The sequence below is a fragment of the Panthera tigris genome, chromosome A1 (assembly GCF_018350195.1).
Source record: "Panthera tigris isolate Pti1 chromosome A1, P.tigris_Pti1_mat1.1, whole genome shotgun sequence".
Classification (NCBI taxonomy): Eukaryota; Metazoa; Chordata; class Mammalia; order Carnivora; family Felidae; genus Panthera; species Panthera tigris.
Window position 1 is genome coordinate 123,203,948 of NC_056660.1, and position 25,782 is coordinate 123,229,729.

The window sequence follows — 25,782 nt, forward strand, 5'->3', positions numbered from 1 at the left end:
GATTTATCGAAATTAAAATCTGCCGTTGCAGCATCAGAGGATGCTGCTTTGGATCATTTCAAATGACAGTGAAATTTGGAATTGCCAGTATTGAAGGATATTATTCATTATTAAATGTTTTAGAGTGATAATTAAAAGTATAATTACTTCCGAATCCCACCTAACGTTTGGTTTCAATTCAATCTTATAATTTCATTGCTCAAACTTCAGCCCTATTATAACTTGTATGATTTTTTTTCCATAATGTGTATTTTACAGTTGACTGCTTAACTGTAAATGAGAGTAAAACTCCCACAATTTAGCTGATAGTCACTGTATTCAAAAGGACCTTTGAAGTTATTGCAGCTTGCAATGGCAAGCATGTAGCACACATGCCAACATTCTTTTTCTCTCCTGACAGACATCGATGAAAAGTCATGACATTCTTTCACTGAAGGTTTTGACTCTTTAAGATAATGATCTAATGACTAATTTCATTGGAGTTAGTATTTTAAGGAAAACTTACTTGTTGTCTATCTTGCTTCTGGCCCAGATTTTATTTAGCTTAGTCACTGTGCCCATTTTACTTAAAGATATTGAGAAGCTTTGTACTACATAATGATCATGATTTGTCTCATTTTAATGGTTTGTGCAGGGTAGATGCCCCTGGGTCCTAGGCAACCTGCGTCTTTCCTTCTATAACATTTTTTAAACTGGGGTATAATTGAAGTATAATTTTTTTTTAAAGGTTAATTTTGAGAGAGCATGAGAGTGAGTGGGGGAGGGGAAGAGAGAATCCCAAGCAGGCTCTACACCGACAGGGGGCTCACTCAGTCTCTAGAACATGAAATCATGACCTGAGCCAAAAATCAAGAACCTCACTGAATGAGTCACCCAATGCATAACATTTTTTAAAATTTTTATTTATTTTTAAGAGATGATGAGTGGGGGAGGAGCAGAGAGAGAGGAAGAGAGAATCCCAAGCAGGCTCTGTGCTGTCAGTCCAGAGTCTGACATGGGGCTTAAACTTAAGAACTGTGAGATTATGACCTGAGCTGATACAAGAGTCGGATGCTTAACCGTCTGAGCCACCAAGACACCCCAGCATATAACATTTTTTCAGTTTATTTCCAGGAATTAAGTGGGGATGTATTAGTATAAGTTATATATATAGTCTCTGACTTCAAGGGGTTTACAGCTTAATGGGGGGAACATTTTGTGCTCAAGTTAGTGAACATCAAAAATGTATCCTCCAACTGGAGTAGAGTGTGTTTGGTGGGGGGAAGTCAATAAAGGTTTTATAAAAGAAGTATTAAGAAAATGAACTGACCTGGGGCTCCTGGGTGGCTCAGTCAGTTAAGTGTCCAACTTAGGCTCACGTCATGATCTCACGGTTCATGGGTTCGAGCTCCACATTGGGCTCTGTGCTGACAGCTAAGAGCCTGGAGTCTCCTTTGGATTTTGTGTCTACCTTTCTCTCTGCCCCTCCCTTGCTCGTGTTCGTGTGCTCGCTCGCTTGCTCCCTCTCTCTTTCTCAAAACTAAATAGACATTTTAAAAAATATTAAAAAAAAAAAAGAAAACTGACTTGTAAGGATCTTTTCAGACAAGAATTGCTTTTCCAGCTGAGAAAGCAACATACACAGAGCATGAAACATGCCTTTTTAAAAAGAACTCTGAGTTCTATTGAATGATCATACTAGTAAAACAGAGAGAAGGACTATACCTTAAGACATAGTGTGTGTATATAATATTGTTCACTTCTGTAAATTAATATTTTGAATAGGAATCCTGGACACAGGATTCATAGACAATTTATAAGGAAATTTCATCTCTCAACTGCACTTACTGTGAACACTAGTCTGGATAGGTTTAAACCAGATTTCCTTTGCGTGAAATATGAGTAGGAAGTGGCATTTCCATAGTCATTTTTCTTTCTTTTAACTTGGAGTGTGTATGATACAAAATTAAGCTTTTTAAATGCTTCTTGGATTGCTGCAAGCTTTTGGTTAATTTCCAGAGTTCTTGAAGGAAAATGAGATCAAGGCACACATTTAGTTTTTATAAATCTAAAATTTAATAAAACATATTGGTTTAAATAACTTGGCCTGGACTTGATTAAAATGTAGTTAGTTCAAAAAATATCTTTTCTGGGGGTGCCCAGGTGGCTCAGTTGGTTAAACCTTCAACTTCGGCTCAGGTCATGATCTCATGGCTTGTGAGTTTGAATCCCACGTTGGGCTCTTTGCTGACAGCGTGAAACCTGGAGCCTGCTTCAGATTCTGTGTGTGTGTGTGTGTGTCTGTCTCTCTGCCCCTCCCCTGCTCATGCTCTGTCTCTTTCTCCTTCAAAAAAATAAATAAACACTAAAAAAAAATACATGTATCTTTTCTGGATGAAAAATTCAAAAATTATATTTTAGCTAATGTCCTTGATTTGAAGAAATGAGATCATCTGAAACTTATTTAGGTTGTATTCACTTAAACTTACTGACTTCTGATGTTAGCTACCTTATCATTTGCTTATCTTTTTCCTTTTTAAAAATTTTAATTAGTTAATATACAGTGCAGTGTTGGTTTCAAAAGTAGAATTCAGTTATTCATCATTTCCATACAACACCCAATGCTTATCACAAGTGCCCTACTTAATACTCATCACCCAGTCTAGCCCATCTCACACCCACCTCCCTCTGTCAACTCTCATTTTATCCTCTATCATTAAAGAGTCTCTTGTGATTTGTGTCCCTTTCTTCTCTTTCCTCCAGCCTTCCCATATATTCATCTGTTTTGTGTCTTAAATTCCACACATGAGTGAACTCATTATATCTTTCTCTGATACATTTATTTCTCTTAGCATAGTACATTCTACCCCCATCCATGTCGTTGCAGATGGCAAGATTTTATTCTTTTTGATGGCTGAGTAATATTCTATTGCATATGTATACCACATTTTCTTTATCCAATCATCAATGAACATTTGGACTCCCTCCATAGTCTGGCTATTGTTGATAATGTTGCTATAAACATTGGGTGCATGTACCCCTTCAAATCTGTATTTTTGTGTCCTTTGGGTTAATGCCTAATAGTACAATTGCTGGATTGTAGGGTAGTTTTATTTTTAGTTTTTTGAGGAACCTCCAAAACACTGTTCTCCAGAGTAGCTGCACCAGTTTACATACCCACCAGCAGTGCAAGGGGATTCCCCTTTTGACGCATGCTGGCCAACACCTGTTGTTTCTTGTGTTGTTAATGTTAGCCATTCTCACAGGTTTGAGGTGGTATCTCATCATAGTTTTGATTTGTATTTCCCTGATGATGAGTGACGTTGAGCATCTTTTCATGTGTCTGTAAGCCACCTGGATGTCTTCCTGGATGTTGTTGTTTTCTGACATTTTGAATAATGTACATATATGTCAGTGTTCTCTTTCGATTCAGACACTGCATCTGTTATTTGCAAGGGTCACAAATTGCTGGTTCAGTAACCAGTTCAGCCCTCCTAATGTCTTATTTAATTAATTTTTTTTCAACGTTTTTTTATTTATTTTTGGGACAGAGAGAGACAGAGCATGAACGGGGGAGGGGCAGAGAGAGAGGGAGACACAGAATCGGAAACAGGCTCCAGGCTCCGAGCCATCAGCCCAGAGCCTGACGCGGGGCTCGAACTCACAGACCGCGAGATCGTGACCTGGCTGAAGTCGGACGCTTAACCGACTGCGCCACCCAGGCGCCCCTAATGTCTTATTTAAACATGAAATTGACAACTTGAAAATAAAAATAATTATATTAAAATATTATAATCAAGTGAAAGCAGCCCCAAATCCACACTGAGGCAGGTAGGTAGGTAGGTAGGTAGGTAGGTAGGTAAAATATAGAAGGAACGAATATGTTAGAAAAGTCACCATTAGGCAACTACCAAATAACTAATCCATGGATCCTAAAACTAGTGAGTTGACAGTTTAAACGAGGAATGGGATATTTACAAAGTAATGAATATCCCTATAAATTTCCTATTAATTGTAAAGGGAAAAGTAGTAAGTTTACATTAGAGAATGCCAGAGATAACCACTTGAATCAAGTCATAAAAATTAGTATCACTAGTAATGTTGACCAGTAGACAGGAAGAACAAAAAACATCATTTCTGCCAAAAATTCATATCCTGAATTTCATGATTCATCATAATGAGACAAACCCAAATTCAGAGGCATTCATAAAATAATTAGTGTATTCAAAAATGTCAGTGTCCTGAGCAGCACACACACACACACACACACACAAAAGAGAAACTGTTCCAGATTAAAGTAAAATAAAGAATTACCACAACTAAACATAATTTATCATCCTAATTTGGATACGTAGAGTGGTGGAAGAGAACAAGTGTGGTATAAAAGGCATTATTGGAGAAGTAGATGGAATATTAATATGCATTATAGATTAGATAATAATTGTTTCAACATTAAATTTCCCTCTTTTAATACTTGTACTATGGATGTGGTATATGTGTGGGGAGAGAGAATGATAAAGCAAATGGGGCAAATGTGAATATTTGGTGAATCTGAATAAAGGTTTATGGGAACTCTTTGTTCTAGTAACTTTTCTAAAAACTTGAAATTATATAAAAATGTCAATTCCATAAAAACAAAGTAGGCAGTATTCTAGATTTAAAAAGGCTAAAGAGATCTGACAACTAAATGCAAGAAATGATCCTTGGCTGGATCTTAGATCCAAAAGTGGTGGTAGTATCAGGGTACATGGGTGGCTCAGTCAAGTTAAGTGTCCAACTCACTTTTGGCTCAGGTCATGATCTCTTGGTTTCATGAGTTCGAGCATTGTATCAGGCTCCACGCTAATCCTGCCAACTCTACTTGTGATTTATTCTTCTCTCTCTCTCTCTCTCTCTGTCAAAAAAATAAACTTAAAAAAAAATAATAAAGCTGGTGGTAGTATCTATAAATGGCATTAGTGAGTCATTTGGGGAAATTTGAATATGAACTGTATATTAGATTATATTATTAAATTTTTATGGTATAATGAGGTAATTCTTAGAAGATACATGATGAAGTATTTGCTGGTGAAGTGACATGTTATCTGCAAATTAATTTTAAATGGTTAAAATAGGAAAAAGGAAGGCAGAAAGAAAAACACTCCCCCACCAAAATCCCAAAGTCTTAACTAGAAAGAGGAAAAGCACGTATGGCAAGCTATTAACAGTTGGAAAGATCTAGTTGAGAAAATACAGTGGACAGTTTGTTGTATTATTATTTTAGTCACTTTTGAATAAGAAGTTGTAGCTGTCTGCTTTAAACAATACATACTTTCTCCATTTTTTCTTTCTTTTCTCTTTGGTATTTGAATATGATCTCTGTTCTTTTAGCTTTTACACTAAATAACATTTTTTAAAGGTGCTTATTAACTATTTTAAAACACTTTACATGCATTATTTCATTTAATTCTCACAACAGTTTAATGAGATAGATATAATTTCATTTCCATTTTTAAAATAGGAAGAATGAAGCCTAAAAAATTTGGACTTCCTCAAGGTCTCAAAACTAGCAGAAAACTGAATCAAAACCCAGGCAGTCTTGACTCTAGAAACTCTGCTCAACTGCTCTACCATTTTATTCAATAAAACACTATGAATATATTTGTTAACCAGCAAGCCAATGGCAGCTGTTTTATTTTAGTAGCGATCAGAGTAAGGTAGCCATTGAGAATAATACACTGATGAATTTGGACCTTTAAAAGTGTTAACTTCTCAGTGTACAGACAACCTCTAAATTTAAAGTCAGTCTCCTTAAAGGAAGCAAAATGGTATACTTCATGGTGAGGAAAAGGTATTCTTGTCAGGAGAGAACATGAAAGAAAGTTTGAAGATAGGTGATTCTTGAATATTATGTCTAATGGAGTATACTGTTTTCTGTGGTTGAAATACTTTTTTTCATCTCTTCATTAAAACCTATCTTGTGGGGCGCCTGGGTGGCTCAGTCGGTTAAGTGTCCGACTTCGGCTCAGGTCATGATCTCGCGGTCTGTGAGTTCGAGCCCCGCGTCGGGCTCTGGGCTGACGGCTCAGAGCCTGGAGCCTGCTTCCGATTCTGTGTCTCCCTCTCTCTCTGCCCCTCCCCTGTTCACGCTCTGTCTCTCTCTGTCTCAAAAAAAAATAAAATGTTAAAAAAAAAAAAAATTAAAAAGAAAAAAAAAAACCTATCTAGAGCTTACATGAATCCTACTCACCCATAAACAGGAGTCTTTCCTTCCTGTGTAGTGCTATTATATTTTAAGATATTCAAAAAGTGCCAATAATGAGTACATGCAAATAAATAAAGCATGGATTCTGTATTGAGGGAATAACTAATTTTTAGGTGCCATTTATTTACCTGTTATTTAGAAGTTTGAATTAGGTTTTACTTTTGAAATACAGTTTCTGGTAAGATATGTGCTTCTATAGTGATTATTACCTACTTAATCATATGTGCTACAAATTGTAAATACAGCTTCGTTTTAAGGATTCAAGCTAAATTTGGGAAATGGCAGAGTTTGAAAATGTGCAGTTTTAATTGTAGCATTCTGTAACTTTTTCTTGGTAGGTTGTTCCAGTTTTGGTGCACCTCCTGTCTGCTATCAGCAGTGTTAGGCTTTATATTCCTAAAGACCTTCGGCCAGTGGATAATAGACAGAGTGTTTTAAAGTCAATACAGGTACACGTATTAGTTTTATAAATTTAAATATAAATTTTATGTAAAGATAAATAGAATTTATAACAAGACAGCTTAAATGCTTTAAAATATATTGCTTTCTTTAAAAAAAAAAAAAAAAAAAAAACTATAAACACTGCCAGTAGTGGAAGTTCGTGATTTTTGTATAGATTGTCCACTCCTTGAATATACCAAAAGTGAGAAGTAAGGGAGAACCCAAAAAGGAAAACATAGCTACTGTTTTATGCAAAATGTTTTGCTTTATTTGTTGAGTAAAAATAACTAGACTGCATTAAAAATTTTATGTATAAAAATCATGTGCCAGGACTTTTAACCATTTTTTAGTTTTATTTTCAATAAGAAAAATTATGACATTCTAGAAATCTATTTTCCAGTAGGGGAAGAAAATGGAATTTTGTTAGTTATTTGGTCAGCAAACATTTGGATTATCATTTACTGGTCAGCAAAGGCTCTGTACTTGAATTTGAGAAAACAAACAGGATGCTTTCATTGTAGAGCAGGAACATTCAAGCTGTGGTCCTAGGCAGGCTTTCTGAATTGAATAATTGTCTTGACAGTTTTATAGAATTTTTATGTGGATAAACTGTTTGTTGTTGTTGTTTTATCCCTAACTCACCAAATTCTATTTTACCTTTAAGGCCTATCCCAAGACCTTGAAAGTCTCCCAGGGCAGTACCAGCCTACAGTGAGCTGTCCCTTCTCTGAACTCAGATGCTCTTATATTTAACAGTTAAATCATGTAAAAAAGAAAAAAGAAAAAAGAAAAGACCCCAAAACACAAAATTAATGACAGGAATCTGGACCCTTTAAAAAACTTATGTCTTTCGACTCAGTAGTACCCCACTCCCCTAGGAATCAGCCCCAAGGAAATAATGTGAAAACTGAAAACCATTTACACCTGGGTTGTTTAATATAGGATTATTTATGACAGTGAAAGGTTACAACAACCTAAATGTACAATAATGTGTTTATCAATAAGTTGTACCACACTTAGAACTATTCAGCTCTAAATACTAAAATTATTAATAAATTTAACACATCCCTGTTTCGGTATATCATGGTATGATTCAAAAGGAGGTTTCAAAACCAAATGCAACGGAAAAGTACAATCCAGTTTAAGTGCATTTTTCAATGTGTTTGTGCCCAGAAATACATAGAAGGAAATATTTATTTAGTCTTAAATAATTTTGTCTATAAATTTTTTGTTTCAGGAAGTTCAGAAACGTTTTCCTGATGGTGTTCCCTTATTAGATCCTATTGATGATATGGGCATTCAAGATCAAGGGCTGAAAAAAGTCATCCAGAAAGTAGAGGCTTTTGAACATAGAATGTATTCTCATCCACTTCACAATGATCCAAATTTGGAAACAGTGTATACTCTTTGTGAAAAAAAAGCACAGGTATGGCAGAAACTTAGTTTGTATCATAAAATTCTATATATTTTACTAAATAGATGATTATGTGTTTTCTATTTTCTTTTCCTATTGGTTTCATCAGCTAACACAGGGAAATATCTCCTTATCTTTTGAGGAGACCATCACCTCTTATCACCAAGACAAGATGAAGATCATTTTGTTATAATTTGGTATTTGATGGGTTTTCTTAAGTTTTTTTAAATGTAATATAATTCATGTATAGTAATATTTACCCTTTTAAAGCATACATTTCAGGGGCGCCTAGGTGGCTCGGTCGGTTGGGCGTCTGACTTCGGCTCAGGTCATGATCTCACGGTCTGTGAGTTCGAGCCCCGCGTCGGGCTCTGTGCTGACCGCTCAGAGCCTCGAGCCTGTTTCAGATTCTGTGTCTCCCTCTCTCTCTACCCCTCCCCTGTTCATGCTCTGTCTCAAAAATAAATAAACGTTAAAAAAAATTTAAAAAAAATAAATAAAGCATACATTTCAGTGGTTTCTAGTATATTTACAGATAACTGCAACCATACCACTGTCACAATTCCAGAGCATTTCCATCATCCCCAAAAGAAACCTTATACTAATTAGCAGTCAACTCTATTTCTCCCATCTTGCAGCCCCTAGCAACTACAAATCTCCTTTCTGCCTCTGTCAATTCGCCTATCCTGGAGATTTCATATAAGTAAAATCCTACAGTATGTGGCCTTTTGTGTCTGCTTTCTCCACTTAGCATAATGTCTTTGAGGTTCATCCATGTGGTAGCCATGAATTAGTACTTTATCCCTTTTTATGGCTGAAAAATATTCCATTATATGCATATACCACATTTTGTTTAACATTTCAACAGATGATAGACATTTGGGGTTTTTCCACTTTTTGGCTGTTTTGAGTAACCCTGCTACCAACTTTTATGTACGAGTTTTGTGTGAAGATATTTTCATTTCTCCTGTGTGGAATTAGGTAGAATTGCTGGGTCATATAGTAAGTCTAGGCTTAACCTTTTGAGAAACTGCTCACTTTTTCCCCAAGTGGCTATACCACTTTACATGTATGTAAATGTACATACATACATTTACAGCAATTTATGAAAGCTCTTATTTCTCTGTGTTCTCACCAACATTTGTTATTGTCTGTGTTTTTGATTATAGCCTTCCTAGTGGTATGTAATAGCGCAGCTTTTAGGGTAATTAGCTGTAGTCTCTAACCAGAAAAACTAGTTAATTTACAGATAATTAATTTAGGATGACCTAAAAGAGCAGAAGACTGTGATAAGTACTCAGAGGCATATAAAGCTTACCAGTTAGTAGAAGACAGCACCCTATTAAAGATTTTTTTCCTCAATAAATTTTACTGAAATGTACTTTGGATATACTGAGTTAAATAAAATATTATTAGAATTAATTTCACTTTTTAAAATGTGGTTACTGGAGGATTTGCTTTTTCAGACAGTGCTACAAGAACATACTTGTACTGCCTCACAGATACATTATTTATTGTGAATAATGAATTTAGGAAAAGCTTTTTGATTTTTTTTTTTTCAACGTTTTTTATTTATTTTTGGGACAGAGAGAGACAGAGCATGAACGGGGGAGGGGCAGAGAGAGAGGGAGACACAGAATCAGAAACAGGCTCCAGGCTCCGAGCCATCAGCCCAGAGCCCGACGCGGGGCTCGAACTCACAGACCACGAGATCGTGACCTGGCTGAAGTCGGACGCTTAACCGACTGCGCCACCCAGGCGCCCCTAGGAAAAGCTTTTTGAAGTGAAGACATTACTTTCCACTGTATACTTCTCTTCAACTAGAATCTTTTGTACTCTAGAAATGTTCCATCCGCCTTCAAACTTACAGCTCCTTGCTGTTAAGCCTTTTCAGCTTTTAATCGCATGCCACTTTTATCACATTAGTCTTCCTGTTACACAAACTATTATTTTAAACTCTTTAGGATCAGGCATTTCATTTTAGCTTTCTTGTACTCTCCTCTATCCCAAGTGATCTCTTTATAAAATAGATACCTAGTATTTATTGAACAAGTGTGTGAGTGGAAACTTCTTGGCTTAACAGAGTAGTATGTTTAGTTCACAGTTTTACAACACTCTTTCTAGCTTTCTGTGAACTAACATAATGGGGCCCTGGGCTGCGGTGGGGCACAGCAGCTGTGTTCTTGGTGGACATGTAGTGCACCATGCTCTGATCCACCATGAAGGTACTGCTCAAGATGAGGAAACTGAGAAACCAAAAGTGTTAGTAACTTCTACAAGGATACCCATGATCCTGGCCTGTTCATCTCTCCTTGGGACCATTGCATCAGCTCCCTACCTTCTTACATTTACTTTCTCTGTTTCCACCAGAGAGTCACCCTTAGCAATTCCACAACACGAAAACAAAGAGACTTGAGCTTGGTTTAATAATGACTGGAAAACGTCCACAAAGAAAACGGTGCAAAGCCACAGAGAGTGGTGTTACCTGAGCTGTTCTGACATAAAGGAAAAAGGCCTTAGTGTCTGGCTAAGGGACTGACTAAATAATCTTGTTGTGAAAACTCAACAGTATGTGGAAAAATGCTTACACAAGAGCATTAAATGTAAAAAGTTGGATCTGAAATTGATGTGGACTATGATTATAATTTAGCAAAAATAAAAACATATACCAAAAAGACAAAAAGGGAAACCTTAAGTGGTTGTTTGGGCAGTGAGATTATAGCAGTGTTTTTTTCTTCCTGTTTTTTGCTCCCTAATTGTCTGTAATGTGCTTCTATAACATTTTATAATGAAAGAAAACTACAAAGAGTTAACAATTTAGGGAAGGAAAAACAAGTCTTTTTATGGCCTCCTACTGACTGAAGGATAAATTTCACATCCCTTAACCCTGCCTAAGAAGACAAAAATCTGATCCCTCAGCTGTCATCATTTTAAGTGCTCACATCTGACCAAGTTTTCCTGCTTCTAGGAATTGAGACTCCAAGGTGAGGTAGTACAAGTATGTTCTTGTAGCACTGTCTGAAAAAGCAAATTCTCCAGTAACCACATTTTAAAAAGTGAAATTAATTCTAATAATATTTTATTTAACTCAGTATATCCAAAGTACATTTCAGTAAAATTTATTGAGGAAAAAAATCTTTAATAGGGGGCTGTCTTCTACTAACTGGTAAGCTTTATATGCCTCTGAGTACTTATCACTCTTCTCTTTTAGGTCATCCTAAAGAGGACATCCTCTTTCAAAGACACTGTAGAAAACAACTTTTTTTAATATTAATAGACCTGATGAGTTATGCTAGTATAGCTATGCTAGTTATGCAGAAAATTGTCCAGCATAGAAAGCATTCTTTTTATCCTCATAGCATTATGACAACACATTTGTTCATAACAGTGTAGATAACCATTAAGAGATTGGATTCTGACGGCTGGCAGAGTGGTTTTGAATGCCATCTTTATTAATCACTAGCTCTGTGATTTTGACCAAATTACTTAGTAATCTCTGTCTCAGATATTTATCTTTGTAAAATTTGTATTTAATATTAGTTACCTACCCTACATATTGCTATAAGAATTAAATGAAGTAATGTAGCAGCACCTGGGTGGCTCAGTCAGTTAAGTGTCCAACTCTTGATTTCAGCTCAGATCATGATCTCATGGTTTGTGGGATCGAACCCTCCATGAGGCTCTGTGCTGACAGTGCAGAGCCTGCTTGAGATTCTCTCTCTCCCTCTCTCTCTGCCCCTCCTCCACTCGGCGCTCACTCTCTCTCAAATAAGCATTTTAAAAAAATAAAAATAAATTCGGGGCACCTGGGTGGCTCAGTCAGTTAAGCATCCAACTTCAGCTCAGGTCATGATCTCTCTCAATCTAGGAGTTCAAGCCCTGCGTCAGGTTCTGTGCTGACAGCTCAGAGCCTGGAGCCTGCTTCATATTCTGTGTCTCCCTCTCTCTGCCCCTCACCTCAAAATAATAAATAAACATTAAAAAATTTTAAAAAAATAAATAATGTAAAGCACTGAAAATAGGGTACATAGTTAGCTGTCAGTAAATATCCATTACTGACCACTGTTTTGCCTTTATCATTTCTGCTCCTCAACTGAGTCTTAATAAATCTGCAAAATTCCAGAATCTTTGAATTTTAACTTCTATTCCCTAAAATTTTCTTTTTGCCAGTCTTTTTCTGAACTTGAAGCCCTAACCTTGGAATCCAGTGTTGTCTTGCTCTTGTACTATGATATTCTTGTCACAGTTTGAAAGTATGTAATATTTACTGATAAATAGAATTTTAAAACTCATCCACTCTGAAGGATGACCTAAAAATACATTTTCCTTTTAAAATATAGAATAAAGACCTGTTCTCTTTGCTAAAGCCATTTCCAGCTTTGGCAGTTTTATGATAGAATTAGAAGGCAAAGAGAAAGGAACACCTTTCAGGACACATCATGGGGGAAATATTAGTAGCCAAGAAATAAGATTCATATATCTCCTTTTGCTCTTCTCTAAACTACCCCCACATTTTCTAAGGATGAAAAGCTGGAGCTGATGCTGCTTTAGAAGCATGATTAATGGTCAAATCTTATCTTGGGAAAGCCTATTCTAATTTACCACTGAGTTTTTCTACCTCCAGCAGGTTACCTTATCTAGCTGCTGGCTGTCCAACTCTCCTTCTAGACTTTCCTCCTTGCTCCTTATTTAAGCAAGAATCATACTCTGTTCCCCAACTTCTTAAACTTCATCAACTCCTATATCTCCCTAAGTTGCCTTACATTTTTCAAATGGATGTTTTATATTTCCATATATTTAACATTTATACAAGTATTTAATAACTACAGATGTATTATTCCTTTTTTCTAATATCCTAGGTAAGTATCTAAGAAGTTCCAGGTATCCTTGTAAGGTATCTTTATGAAAGATTTTTTATTTCATTACATGAGTAAATTTCATTTTACTTTGTTTACTTTATTGAACTTTCTTTATACTTTCATATGCCTTAGATTGCAATAGATATTAAATCTGCAAAGCGAGAACTAAAGAAAGCAAGAACTGTCCTACAAATGGATGAGCTCAAATGCCGCAAACGTGTTTTAAGGAGGTTGGGATTTGCTACTTCTTCTGATGTCATAGAGATGAAAGGACGAGTGGCTTGTGAGATAAGCAGGTAAAACCTGGTTGTTCTAGAAAACTGATTTTAAAATGAGATAGTGTGTTTTTTTTTTTTTAAATGGGCACTTTTTTTGTTGTTTTTAATGTTTATTTTTGAGAGAGAGAGAGACAGAGTGCGAGTGGGGGAGGATCAGAGAGAGAGAGAGAGGGAGACACGGAATCCGAAGCAGGCTCCAGCCTCCAAGCTGTCAGCATAGAGCCCGACGCGGGGCTCAAACCCACAAAATGTGAGATAATGACCTGAGCTGAGGTTGGACTCTTAACTGACTGAGCCACCCAGGCACCTTAAATGGGCACTTTTTTTTTTTAAGTTCATTTATTTATTTTGAGAGAGATAGGGAGGGAGAAATCTTAAGCAGGCTCTGTGCTGGCAAAGCATGCAGAGCCTGACATGGGGCTCAAACTCACAAGTTGTGAGATCGTGACCTGAGCTGAAACCAAGAGTCGGATACATTAACCAACTGAACAACCCAGGCGCCCCAGTAAATGCAGTTTTTGATGATGAAATTGAGAAATTAGAAAAGAATTAAATAGAGAAATTAGAAAAAGAATTTTAAAAATCTCATGGGGTGCCTGTGTGGCTCAGTCAGTTAAGTGTCCAATTATTGATTTCGACGCAGGTCATGATCTCATGGTTCCACACTGATAGTGTGGAGCCTGCTTGGGATTCTCTTTCTCCCTCTTTCCTGTCCCTCCCCTGCTCATGCTTTCTCTCTAAATAAATAAATAAACAAACAAACAAACAAACAAACAAACATTAAAAAAATTTTCTTCCACCTACTAATTAAAAAAATTTTTTTTAATGTTTATTTTTGAGAGACAGAGCAGGAGCAGAGAGAGAGGGAGACAGAGAATCCCGAGCAGGCTCCAGGCCCAAGCTTTCAGCACAAAGCCTGACTTGCAGCTTGAACGCACGAACTATGAGATCATGATCTGAGCTGAAGTCACTCAACCAACTCAGCCACCCAGGCGCCCCTCATTCTACTATTTAATACAAATGCAATTGGCATATTGATGTAATCCTTTTTTTCTTTTTGTTAATGCATTCTGGATTTTTACTTAATTCTAATCTTAGTTTATACACAGTTTTGTGTACTGAATTCTTATTTACAATTATGGACATATTCCCACCTTAAACTTTAGTGTAATAACCATTTGCTTTTTATATATATTAGAGTTGTTATTAAAGTTTGGGGCTAACAATTAGGGAATTACAGCATAGCATATTATAGGCCACAGCATAAAACTGGATATAAGATATTATCTATCTTGGTGATCTTTTACCATATTACAAATGACCTTAAAACTAAATGACTTGAAACCATAGCAGTCATTTCATTGTCTCTGGTGGTTTCTGTGCGTCAGAAACTCAGGAAGGGCCCATTGAACGGTTCTGGTTCAAGGTCTCTATGTGATTTCCATTAGCCTGAAGATATATCTTGTTTTGTCCATGGTTTAACAACCATTATTCTCAATGAGTTCATGTTTTTGAAACAGTTACTTGTATATTCACCGTGGCTCTAATGGATGGAGCTGGAGAATTATAGGCCTTGTATATGGTTTCAGACGTTTCTGGGGCAGGCCTATTCATACTATTATTGATCATTTAGTTCGGCTGTTAAGAACTGGTGTCTACAGGAGCCAGCCAGGAGGAGACTGTGGTAAACCAGAACAGTTCTTGGCCACCAAAAGGGGGCAGCAACAACCCAGCCCCAAATAGTTGTTATTATGGAATAATGTGTTATCAGATTTTTCAATTTAGAAAAGCCAAAAATCCAGATTTTTAGGTGAAATGAAATCCCTTGTTTTTTAAGTATTCACAAGCTAATTCAGAATTTTTTAGTCACTGTCTGGGCCAAATATATCATTTGTTCAAGTTAGATTTGGCATGTCAGCATCTAGTTTTCCTTAAACCTACTTTCCTACTTTGTCGTTAAAGAATCGTAGGCACCTTAAGGTTAATAATTTACCCAGGAATAAAGCTTCACCACAACACTGGTCTACTAATTCATATGCCAAAAATAATGTTATTGGAATTATTTCTTTGTAATATTATATAGAATCTAACAACATAGAAATTAATTTCTCTTAAGTATCTATAGCTGGATTTAGTCTTGGGAGAATGGTATTGGTTATATTCTAAAACAGACTAGGTAGAGAGATAGAAGTAACACTATCACATATGAAAGTATGTTACCTTTCCCCCTGTATTTGCTTCTCCCTTTGGTTTCTGTCTTGCTGAATAAGACCCAACCTCTGAAGAGAAAACTTGGGAGTCATTCTAGACTTCTCTTCCTTCTCTCTCTCTTCCCATCTTCCGGTTTCCTCCACATCTGTGCCCCTTTAACTGTTCCCACTGACTACTAGTGGGCCTTCATTATTTCTTGCTAGGGTACTACAGAAGCCCTCATTTTTGTTGCTTCCTATCTTGAGTGTCTGTAACCCATCCTTTATACTGCTTTCAGAGTATTCTTTCCAAAGCACAAATCCTGTCATGTCAATCTTTTGATAAAAGTCTGTCAGTTATTCCCTAATGCTTTTAGAATAAATTCCATAATTTAGTGTTGTTGCCCTTCCTCTGTAGCCATATCCCACATATTTCTTTCTCTTAGCATGACCTTTTCCCTCGCTCCCACCTCAAATCCTGCTCATTCCTGCATATTTTTCCTAGATGTTATGAAACTTGCTATGAATGTCTCCAGTCTTATTTTGAGTTTCTCAATTTTCTTTTTACATAATTGCCTATATAACCTGTTAGATCACTCTCCTATGATCTAGTAATCTTTCCTGTCTGCTTTTGTAGGGTGTATATAATAACATGTAGTTCCTTAAGTTGTCTTGCCTTATTTGTACTGTCCTCTTTGTTTGACTTAACTCTCCTTTTACCATCAGAAGACCAAATTTAGTTTTTAACTTTATTTTTGAATAGTTAAAATTATTTATAAAGATTGATAGAGACTTTATCCTTTTTTAGAAGTCAAAGTAAAGTTTGTTTGTTTTTTTTAAATAGAATTGAATACCGAGCGTGTTTGGATGGCTCAGTCATTAAGCATACCCCTTTTGCTCAGGTCACCACATCAGGCCCTGTGCTGACAGCTCAGACTGGAGCCTGCCTAAGACTCTGTGTCTCCCTCTATGTCTTACCCTCCCCTGCTTGCCCTCTGTCTCACTCTCTCTCAGAAATGAATAAACATTAAAAAAATTTTTTTTAATAAAAATAGAGTTAACACCCTCATGGTTACTGTTTTATAAATGTAAGAGACTTTATGGAACCTTGATTACAGAATTCTAGAAACACTGTCTTTGTAGTCTTTTGTAGCTTCCATTGAACACAGTTAAAAATTTATAATTTTTTGTTTTCTACCCAGGATGGCAAGGAGAAAAAAAAGAAAGATATTTTCCAATTATTAGACAAATCATAAGACACAGTGATGATAGTGAAGTCATATAAGCAAAATCTTAGACTATAGGTAAATTCTCAAACTGAAGAATCAATAAGGGAATAATAGATCTCTAAGGACAGAAAGAAAAAGTTACGATTCCTATTTTACTTTTCTTTCGGTTCAAGAAGGAGTTATGTGATGTTTTGTGCTAAGAACTTGGATCATCCCATTCTACTAGAAGGATTTATAACTGTCTTTCATCTTTTATGATTTGCTTGCTAAATTGTGTTTGATATGGTTTTTAAGTAATCAAATACTGAAAACAGTGGTAAATATAAGGAAATTATCAAGAAAAAGTTGGAGAGAGAAAAAAAATTGGTTGGATTGATTATTCTAATCTTTTTTTTTTTTTTTTAAACTGTTATTTATTTGGAGAGAGGGAGACACAGAATCCAAAGCAGGCTCCAGGCTCCAAGCCGTCAGCACAGAGCCCAACACGGGCCATGAGATCCTGACCTGAGCTGAAGTTGGACACTTACCTGATGAGCCACTCAGGCACCCCGATTATTCTAATCTGTATAATATAAACCTGAATATGAAAATGTTGTACAATAATTATGCAGCAAAGAGGATGGCCTTCCTCTCTTCAACAGAATTACAAGTTGTCAAAATTTTTAAAAATAGTGTATTTTGATGATCCAAAAGAGGAACCAAAAATAATAAGCTAGAACCTTTAAAGGAGATGTATTTAAAATCTGCTGTCAGTAGTATATTTTGATAATATTAAGTGCAGGAAAAAAACCAGACATGATGATGAGCTAGTACCTCTTGGGGATGTATTTGAAATTTGGAATTGCGGGGCACCTGGGTGGCTCAGTTGGTTAAGTGGCCGACTTCGGCTCAGGTCATGATCTCACTGTCCGTGAGTTTGAGCCCCGCGTCGGGCTCTATGCTGACAGCTCAGAGCCTGGAGCCTGTTTCAGATTCTATGTCTCCCTCTCTCTGACCCTCCCCCATTCATGCTCTGTCTCTTTCTGTCTCAAAAATAAATAAACACTAAAAAAAAAAAGAAAAGAAATTTGGAATTGCGTATACTACATGGATATAGTCCAGATTTGTGGATGATAGTTGATGAACAGCAATTTGTAGCGTTTAAAGACCATTGCCCATCTGGGTTATACACATTCTCAACATTGGGAGACTGTGGAATAAAATGTGTGGCTACTATGGGTACATTCTAATTAAGATTTCTAATGAAGTTGTTTTTCATTATCCCTTTTTGTTATAAATTATTTGTTAAATAACTTAAAAACAATTAAATGGAACCCTGGACCCAGAGGAAAAATGGTGATGACTCTTTTTCCTGGTATGCTGAGAGTTAAGAAATAAAATTATTTCAGTAAATGTTTGCATTTTGGTGTTTGCTAGAATGGTATTTTTACATGAAATTCCCATTTTACATTTATTATTGATGTGTTGATAAATATAAAGACCTGCCATTTTCTTAAATAAATCCTTGTCATCCTCGTTGATTACTCATCATGGTCAAATAATAGGCTTTATTTAAAAACTTGTTACATTTTGGGGCACCTGGCTCAGTTGGTTAAGCCTCTGACTCTAGATACTGGCTCTGGGCATGAGCTCATGGTTCGTGAAATTGAGCCCTGTGTCAGGCTCTGGGCTGATAGCTCGGAGCCTGCTTGGGATTCTCTCCGTGTGTCTGTCTGTCTCTCTCTCTCTCTCTCTCTCTCTCTCTCTCTCTCTCTCCCTGCCTCTCCCTCTCCCCCTTTCCCTCTCCCCTTCTCTCCCTCTCTCTCTCAAAATAAATATTTTAAGAAAACAACTTGTTACATTTTAACATGTATGTTAACATGTGTGTGTTTTTATGTTATGACATTTGAAATTTATTCTCTTTTTTGTGGTGATCTAGTGCTGATGAACTCCTTCTAACTGAGATGATGTTTAATGGCCTTTTCAATGACCTGTCTGCAGAACAGGCAACGGCACTACTAAGCTGCTTCGTGTTTCAAGAGAATGTGAGTTAATAGATTTAATACCTTATTTATTAATTCATATATCCTGTAACTTAGTGGTTATGGATATTTTTAATTATGAAACTATTTCCTGTTTACATGTGGGCAATGTTAATTAGAAATCAACACTACTTGGGGAGCCTGGGTGCCTGGGTCCACTAAGTGTCCAACTTCAGCTCAGGTCATGCTGTCACAGTTTGTGTCTTTGAGCCCTGAATCAGGCTCTCTGCTGTCAGCGCAGAGCCCATTTCAGATCCTCTGTCCCCCTCTCTCTCTCTCTTTGCCCCTCCACTGCTCATTCTCTTTCCCTCTCTTTCAAAAATAAACATTAAAAGGAAAAAAAAGAATTTAATAAAAAAAAATTGCTACTCCAACACAAATATAGTAAGAGAAGTTGTAAATAATTAAATATGATTATCAGAAAGGAGAGTGAAATAGGATTTTATTTCTAGATAGTCATTAATCACATTCCAAGTTTTAAATTTGTTCTGTAACTCAGTGCATTGTTTGAAGTCTGGTCTAGTCAGATAGTCCTGGAAAGAAAGATGAATGAATGAAAATAAAGGGAGGCAAAAGAGTGAAAATGAAAGGGGAGGTTAAATTAATATCTCTCCTTCCAGTAATGGAGAACAACTTTGAAACAGCTGATCCTCCTAGAGGCTAAAATCTTCATAGGCAATGTTTGAGGTGGTGGCTCTAGGATTCTGATTGCTGGTTTAGCAAGAGCTCCCTTTCAGCAGCTCTTAAAAATCAAAAACAAGTGCTAGATGGCATACCACAAGAACATGAACGAGTCTTGTACTTTATTCCAAAAGCTGATATGGTTTGGGTTTTGTTTTTGTTTTAATTTTTTTTATGTTTATTTTTGAGAGAGAGCAAGAGAGAGACAGAGACAGAATGCAAGTGGGGGAGGGGCAGAGAGAAAGGGAGACACAGAATCCAAAGCAGCCTCCAGGCTTTGAGCTGTCAGCACAGAGCCCGACGCGGGGCTTGAACCTGTGAACCACGAGATCATGACCTGAGCTGAAGTTGGACGCTTAACTGACTGAGCCACCCAGGCCCCCCCCCCCCCCCCGTATGATTTGTTTTAAAAAGTAAAATGTGTGTTTTACATTTCAAACTTTATTCATGGTGGATGAAGTGGACAAAATAAGACAAAGACATTTGCCTCCTAAGAATAATTTAATATTGATATCTAAATTTTTAGAAGACCTTTTACTATATACATTTAGTGCAACTTTCAAGTAAACTGTAGAAGACAAATTTTTTTTCCATTCTGCCATTGATCTGTTAATTATTTCCTTATTAAGCAGATCAAATACATTACTTATTGACTTAAGTAGGTGCTTTTCTCTCAGCTCCCTAATTATTGATGAGAATTACAGCTGATGTGGCAATGATTACAAATAGGACAAAAATCCAGAAACAATTTATCTCCTCTGAGAGTGTCCACTATTCACCTGTGAAGCAATTTGCATATGAGGAACACATTACTTTACAAAATATTGTGTTTTACTCTCTTTTTACATTACATTAATTTCAAAGACAATTGTTAAAAGTATTTGTCAAATTCTCTTTGAAAAGACCTAAGTTGGACCTGGATTGCTGCCCTTCTGCCTGTGTCCAACTTTGTCTTAGGGCTGATTTTTTGCATTTGCTTTTTTTTTTCTAATGTGGCACTATAAAAGTACTGTTTTCTGAGAGCCCAAGTATGTTTCCTCTTCAAAGGAGTTGGGCTTAAACTAAACCATAATTCTTAATTTGGGGAGAAGATGTCACTATAGGTGGTTAATTAAGATTTGTTTAGTGAAACCACACTGTATTATATGTAGTATCAGTTGTTGTGGTGGTGCCTTTCAATATGAAAATGAAAAATTATGCTAAAAGTCACATGGAATTGTTATAAATATGAACAAGTCTGCTTAATATGCTCACTTCTTTTTAGAAATGTGTTCTAAAACTGTGTCCCTACATTTTTTATATTAAAAGTAATTTAAAGACTAAATACAAACTTTATAATATAAATATTAACTGACTCTAAATATGTATTAAGCATCCCCTGTGTGCAGTGCCCAGACCTAGGCATTAAGGTACAGCAGTAATTTTTGCTTTCCTGATACTTATATGCTAGTAGATGAAGGTAAAGAAGAAAAAAAATACAGATTATGTCAAATGGTGATGAAGGTTTTAGAGGAAAGTGAAGCAGAGGAGGCAGACAGAAATCATGGGGATAGGATTACTCTTTTAAACAAGGTGATTAGTAAAGGCCTCACCAATGGAGTGAAATTTGAATTGAGACTTCAAATAGAGATGAAGGAATAAATTGTGCATATATTTTATGGGAGAGCATTGGTGAAATGACACTTAGCTTGCTTACGTGAGGACCAGTGCCTTCTATTTATATGACCAGAGAGGAAATGATCAGTAACTGTTAGTCATGAATGGACACAATATCAAAGATGATAAGCAGTGTTGAGTTCACTATTAAACTGAGATGTTGAGTTCTTTTTGGCCATTTTGTTTTCTCATCATTCATCTTTTTTTTTTTTTAAGTTTATTTATTTATTTTGAGAGAGAGAGAGAGAACATGCAAGCAGGTAAGGAGCAGAGAGAATCCCAAGTAGGCTCCATTCTGTCAGCGCTGAGTCAGAAGTGGGGCTCAATCCCATGAACCATGAGATCATGACCTGAGCCAGAACCAAGAGTCAGATGTTTAACTGACTGAACCAACCAGGTGCCCCTTCATTCATCATTATTTTTTTTTTATAAGTTTATTTAATTTTTGAGAGGGAGAGAGAGAGAATCTCAAGCAGGCTCCGCTCCACCAGTGCCAAGCCTGATGCAGGGGTTTTAACTCGCAAACCATGAGATACGACCTAAGCCAAAGTCGGACACTTATCCAATTGAGCCACTCAGGCACCCCATTCATCATTTTTTTATTTGGACAGGAATAATATATACAATCTAGTTTATGATTTATCACTTAATAATACATATGACATGCAAAACAAAACCAGTGCTATGTAAATACTGGTGCTTAAAGTAAAGGCATAGCTATTACAAGAGCTTTTTAAAAAAATTTACATATAATTTAAATCCAGGGTAGATATATACGTATGTCACACATACATATATACCATTCTTACAATGATTTTATTTTTGTTGTGGCTGCCTTTATCACATTTTGTTCACAAATAATGTCTTTATTGTAATCACAAGTTTATAGGTTTTCAGGATCTGACCTTTTATTTCTCTCTGACAGGGTAGAAAACCAACACACAGAATTCAAACCACTTGTCTAAGTTCATTTGCCCAGTTGGTAATAGGCCTCAAAACTCCTATTATTCTAACTGAAAACAAGTGATGAACTTTTCATTAGTGGGAAGGCAATCTTAAGAACACTACAACTCAGACTAAACTTTTAACTATCCCATACTTTGTTAGAGAGCTAGAAATACCTGGGTAAAATAAAAATTGAGGGCACTACTTAATGTTCTTTACCCCAAATTTTCGGTTTCCAGACTAAGAGTTTCCTGGGAACCAAAACTATTTCAAAATCTGACTATGATAAAATAGCTTATAATAATTTTGATGTAACTAAACTACTTTGCATGTTTATAATATTTGCTCTCCCTCCATTCCATTTGTGGCCACAGAAAATAATAAATTTAGCAGTGTAATATTTTCCTCTGAAATAGAATAACTTTATAATTTAGGATGAAAGGTTGCTTACGTCAACTAAGGTGATTAAAAATTCTAAATGCTAATAACTAAGGTCTTATAATTTGCTATTGATGGATATCCTGAAAGCTCTGTTTTCTTTGTTATAGCAAGAAGTATATACTACATTTTAAACTTGGGTTTTATCCTTTTCTTTTACAGTCAAGTGAGATGCCCAAATTAACTGAGCAGTTAGCAGGACCACTTCGTCAAATGCAGGTAGAAATTTTTTGAACTGTATATTTTATGAATAGAATATGTAAAATAAACATTTTTCATAGTCTTAGTATTTATCATTCCAGAGACCACTTCTTTCAGGATTAAATATGTTACTTGATGTTAGTCTTGTCATTTAATGCTATTAAATGCTATTAAATTCTCCCCCACCAGTGTAATAAATTTTATTGAGTTGCTGTGAGTGCAGATTTAACATGGAATAATGTATCACATACTGTATCAGCAACTCCGTGCCTGCACTGTTTTCCTCGGTGTTAAGAACTGCTTCTTGATGGACTAGGATTTAGTTAGCATAATTTTTGTGTATTGTTTTCCATTCTAGTTTACAACAAAGTTTTAAAATATGTTTTATCCTCAGAAATTAATTATCCCTGAGTCCTCAAAGGCACAGTAGCTTATAGTAATTGTGTGTTTTATTTTCTGGGGATAAACTGTTTTATCTACCTTTTCAACATTAGAAAGACAGGGAAAGATGAACTATATGACACTGCAAAAGAGGAGGAGTGAATTATAACAAAGTCTCTTCGGTGGAACATTTAACATCCCTTGTTACTAAGAAATTTAAACTTCCAGAACCAGGGAAGTTTATATAGTACTTGGTGGTTTTTGACCTTTTATATTACCCTGGAGGAAAGAATGGATCTAAATTTCTCTTTGTGGGGAAAAAATAAAATTAAGATTTATATTTTTTAAAGCATTGTTGGGGAAAAGCATTTTTTTGCCATAGGATTTGTGCTTTTTAAATCTGTTTTGTTACTGATGTCTTTGGGGTTTTGGGGTTGTTAATAAAATACTTAGAGATTAGTTAAATTCTACTCTTGAATAATTTTAGTGAAGAGTTTCTGGTTGTTTTTGGTTGTTGTTTTTTTTAAAGGTGTAACTGGGTGAAAAACACACTCATGATCTATTTTTCTTAATTCAGTGTAATGGAGAAATTTTATTACTTGACACTTAGCAGTGGAAAAGGAACTATAGCTACTTAGAAGCACAGAATATCCAAATTGTGGGCATATTAACCTAGGAAGAAAAAGGGAACTTGTAGAATTCTGGCTTTGGAAATCTAAAGAAAGAAAGTATATGGGAGGTCAGAAGTAAAAAATACTAAGTAAATCTTCTATCTTCAAAGGAATGTGCTAAAAGAATTGCAAAAGTTTCAGCAGAAGCCAAATTGGAAATTGATGAGGAAACTTATCTAAGCTCATTCAAACCTCACTTAATGGATGTAGTGTATACCTGGGCAACGGGAGCAACATTTGCTCATATCTGCAAGATGACAGATGTCTTTGAAGGTATGTTTAAATCCTATATGCATACATTTCTTTCCTTTTTTTGTAATATTTATTTGAGAGAGAGAGAGCACGAGCGTGGGAGGGGCACAGAGAGAGGACAGAGAATCTGAAGGGGGTTCTGTGCTGACAGGAAAGGGCCCAACGCAGGGCTCAAACTCACAAACCATGAGATTATGACCTGAGCAGAAGTCAGATGCTTAACCAACTGAGCCACCCAGCTGCCCCTACATACATTCCTTTTGATAGGAAATTATATACTCAGGATGGCAGTGTTTTAACTAAACAAAAATGATATTTTATTTTTTATTTTTTGAAAGAATCTTCAGGCTCCACGTTGAATGTGGAGCCTGATGTGGGCTTGATCTCATGAACACAAGATCATGACCTGAGCCGAAATCAACAGTCAGATGCTTCACAGACGGAGCCACCCAGGCACACCCCAACAAGAATAATGTTTTTAATTTTCGGTAATAAAATGGAATAATGCCATCACAGATAAACAGATGATCCTACTAAGTCATATTTGTGTGGTGTTTTTTGTTTTTTTTTTTTCCTCTTTGGTTTTATTTGCTTGGCAGTAACCTCAAGGCTTGCTGTATTAATTCCACTTAAAAGAGCTGAAAATGCTGTCCATCACTGCATTTCTAATAACAAACTTGGCCTCAGTCAGATGTTACTTCAGCATGAATCAGATTAATATGCAGAATTTTTAAAGACTGTAAGATAATTGTTACTCAACTGAACAGACATTTTAAATGAAAAAATGGCAGAGGGAATATGAAAGAAATAAGAATTACAAGAAGCAAAAAAAACCCACAGTATTTAAAGAAGACCGTTTTAGAAATGTTTTATTCATTTCAAAAATATTGGCTTATGTAGATATTTATAATGGTGAATGGTATTTATCAAATTAGAGATTTACGTTAAACTCTTTAAAAATGAAAGTAAATGAGCTTGCAGTTTATAGAGATTATTATAATAATATTTTAAATGCTGTTGTTACTATTTTTAAGAGAAATTATATTTTGGGACATCCAATATTATATGCTTTTAAACATTATTAAAGACTATTAATCGATGAATCATTGATTTTTATGATGCAAAGGTCAAACATCTCTGCAACAGAATATTAGAGCCTTTACTATACTACATTGAACTTCATTGGTTTTAAATTTTAATGTTGACGTTTATAGCATTTTTTTATTATGGTGTCCTATTACATGGTGTATATGGTGTCACAAAGTTTATTTCTAAGCCTCCATTAAATGATCATTTAGTGATATGGTTCTAGAATCTTGCTCTATTATGTGACTACTGTGTGCCAGGCATTGTGCTAGTAAACACTTTATATAATTTACATCTAATCACCAAAGTGATTAACTCAGGGTAGATATTATTTCTTCTTTGTTCAAGAAAGCTGAGTTTTTAAAAAGTAATTTTCCCAACGTCATGGAGGTGTGGTATATGACGGCACTAGGATTTGAACCTCGGCCTCTGTGATTACAAATCACATGGTAGTTTATAACTGCATCTAAGCACCCTAATCTCTTATCCTTGAATTTCGGATCTAGAGACTTCTTAAATCCTAACCTAGATTGCACCATCTCCATCCACTGACACTTCATGCTTGTAGGAATGGTAAGAGGGTATTTATAACAGTTTCATGGTGAGTAGCCATAGCTGAGGATGTGAGAAGAGGAAAGCGTGACACACTTCACTTGTGAACACTGCATAACACACAGGAAACTTGGTATGTGTGTGACCACTTGCGCAGTGTAAAGCACTTGCGCAGTGTAAAGCTGCCATACGGCACCACCACTCTTTGTCTGGCATCTTTTTGGAACATAAGAATGAAATAAATTAATGACTGTTCTATGCGTAG

At 36.0% G+C, this 25,782-nt stretch overlaps 1 protein-coding gene across 2 annotated transcripts in view; it reads left to right on the forward strand.

Annotated features, from left to right (window-relative positions):
* MTREX (Mtr4 exosome RNA helicase) overlaps window positions 1-25,782 on the forward strand; it is a 105,100-nt gene that overhangs the window by 71,351 nt on the left and 7,967 nt on the right. For both annotated transcript variants that reach the window (XM_007079939.3, XM_042986785.1), the window contains exons 20-25: window positions 6,562-6,672; window positions 7,902-8,090; window positions 13,070-13,233; window positions 18,552-18,657; window positions 22,537-22,593; window positions 23,738-23,900. In XM_007079939.3, the coding sequence (XP_007080001.2) occupies window positions 6,562-6,672; window positions 7,902-8,090; window positions 13,070-13,233; window positions 18,552-18,657; window positions 22,537-22,593; window positions 23,738-23,900 (790 nt within the window). The remainder of the gene's footprint in view (window positions 1-6,561; window positions 6,673-7,901; window positions 8,091-13,069; window positions 13,234-18,551; window positions 18,658-22,536; window positions 22,594-23,737; window positions 23,901-25,782) is intronic.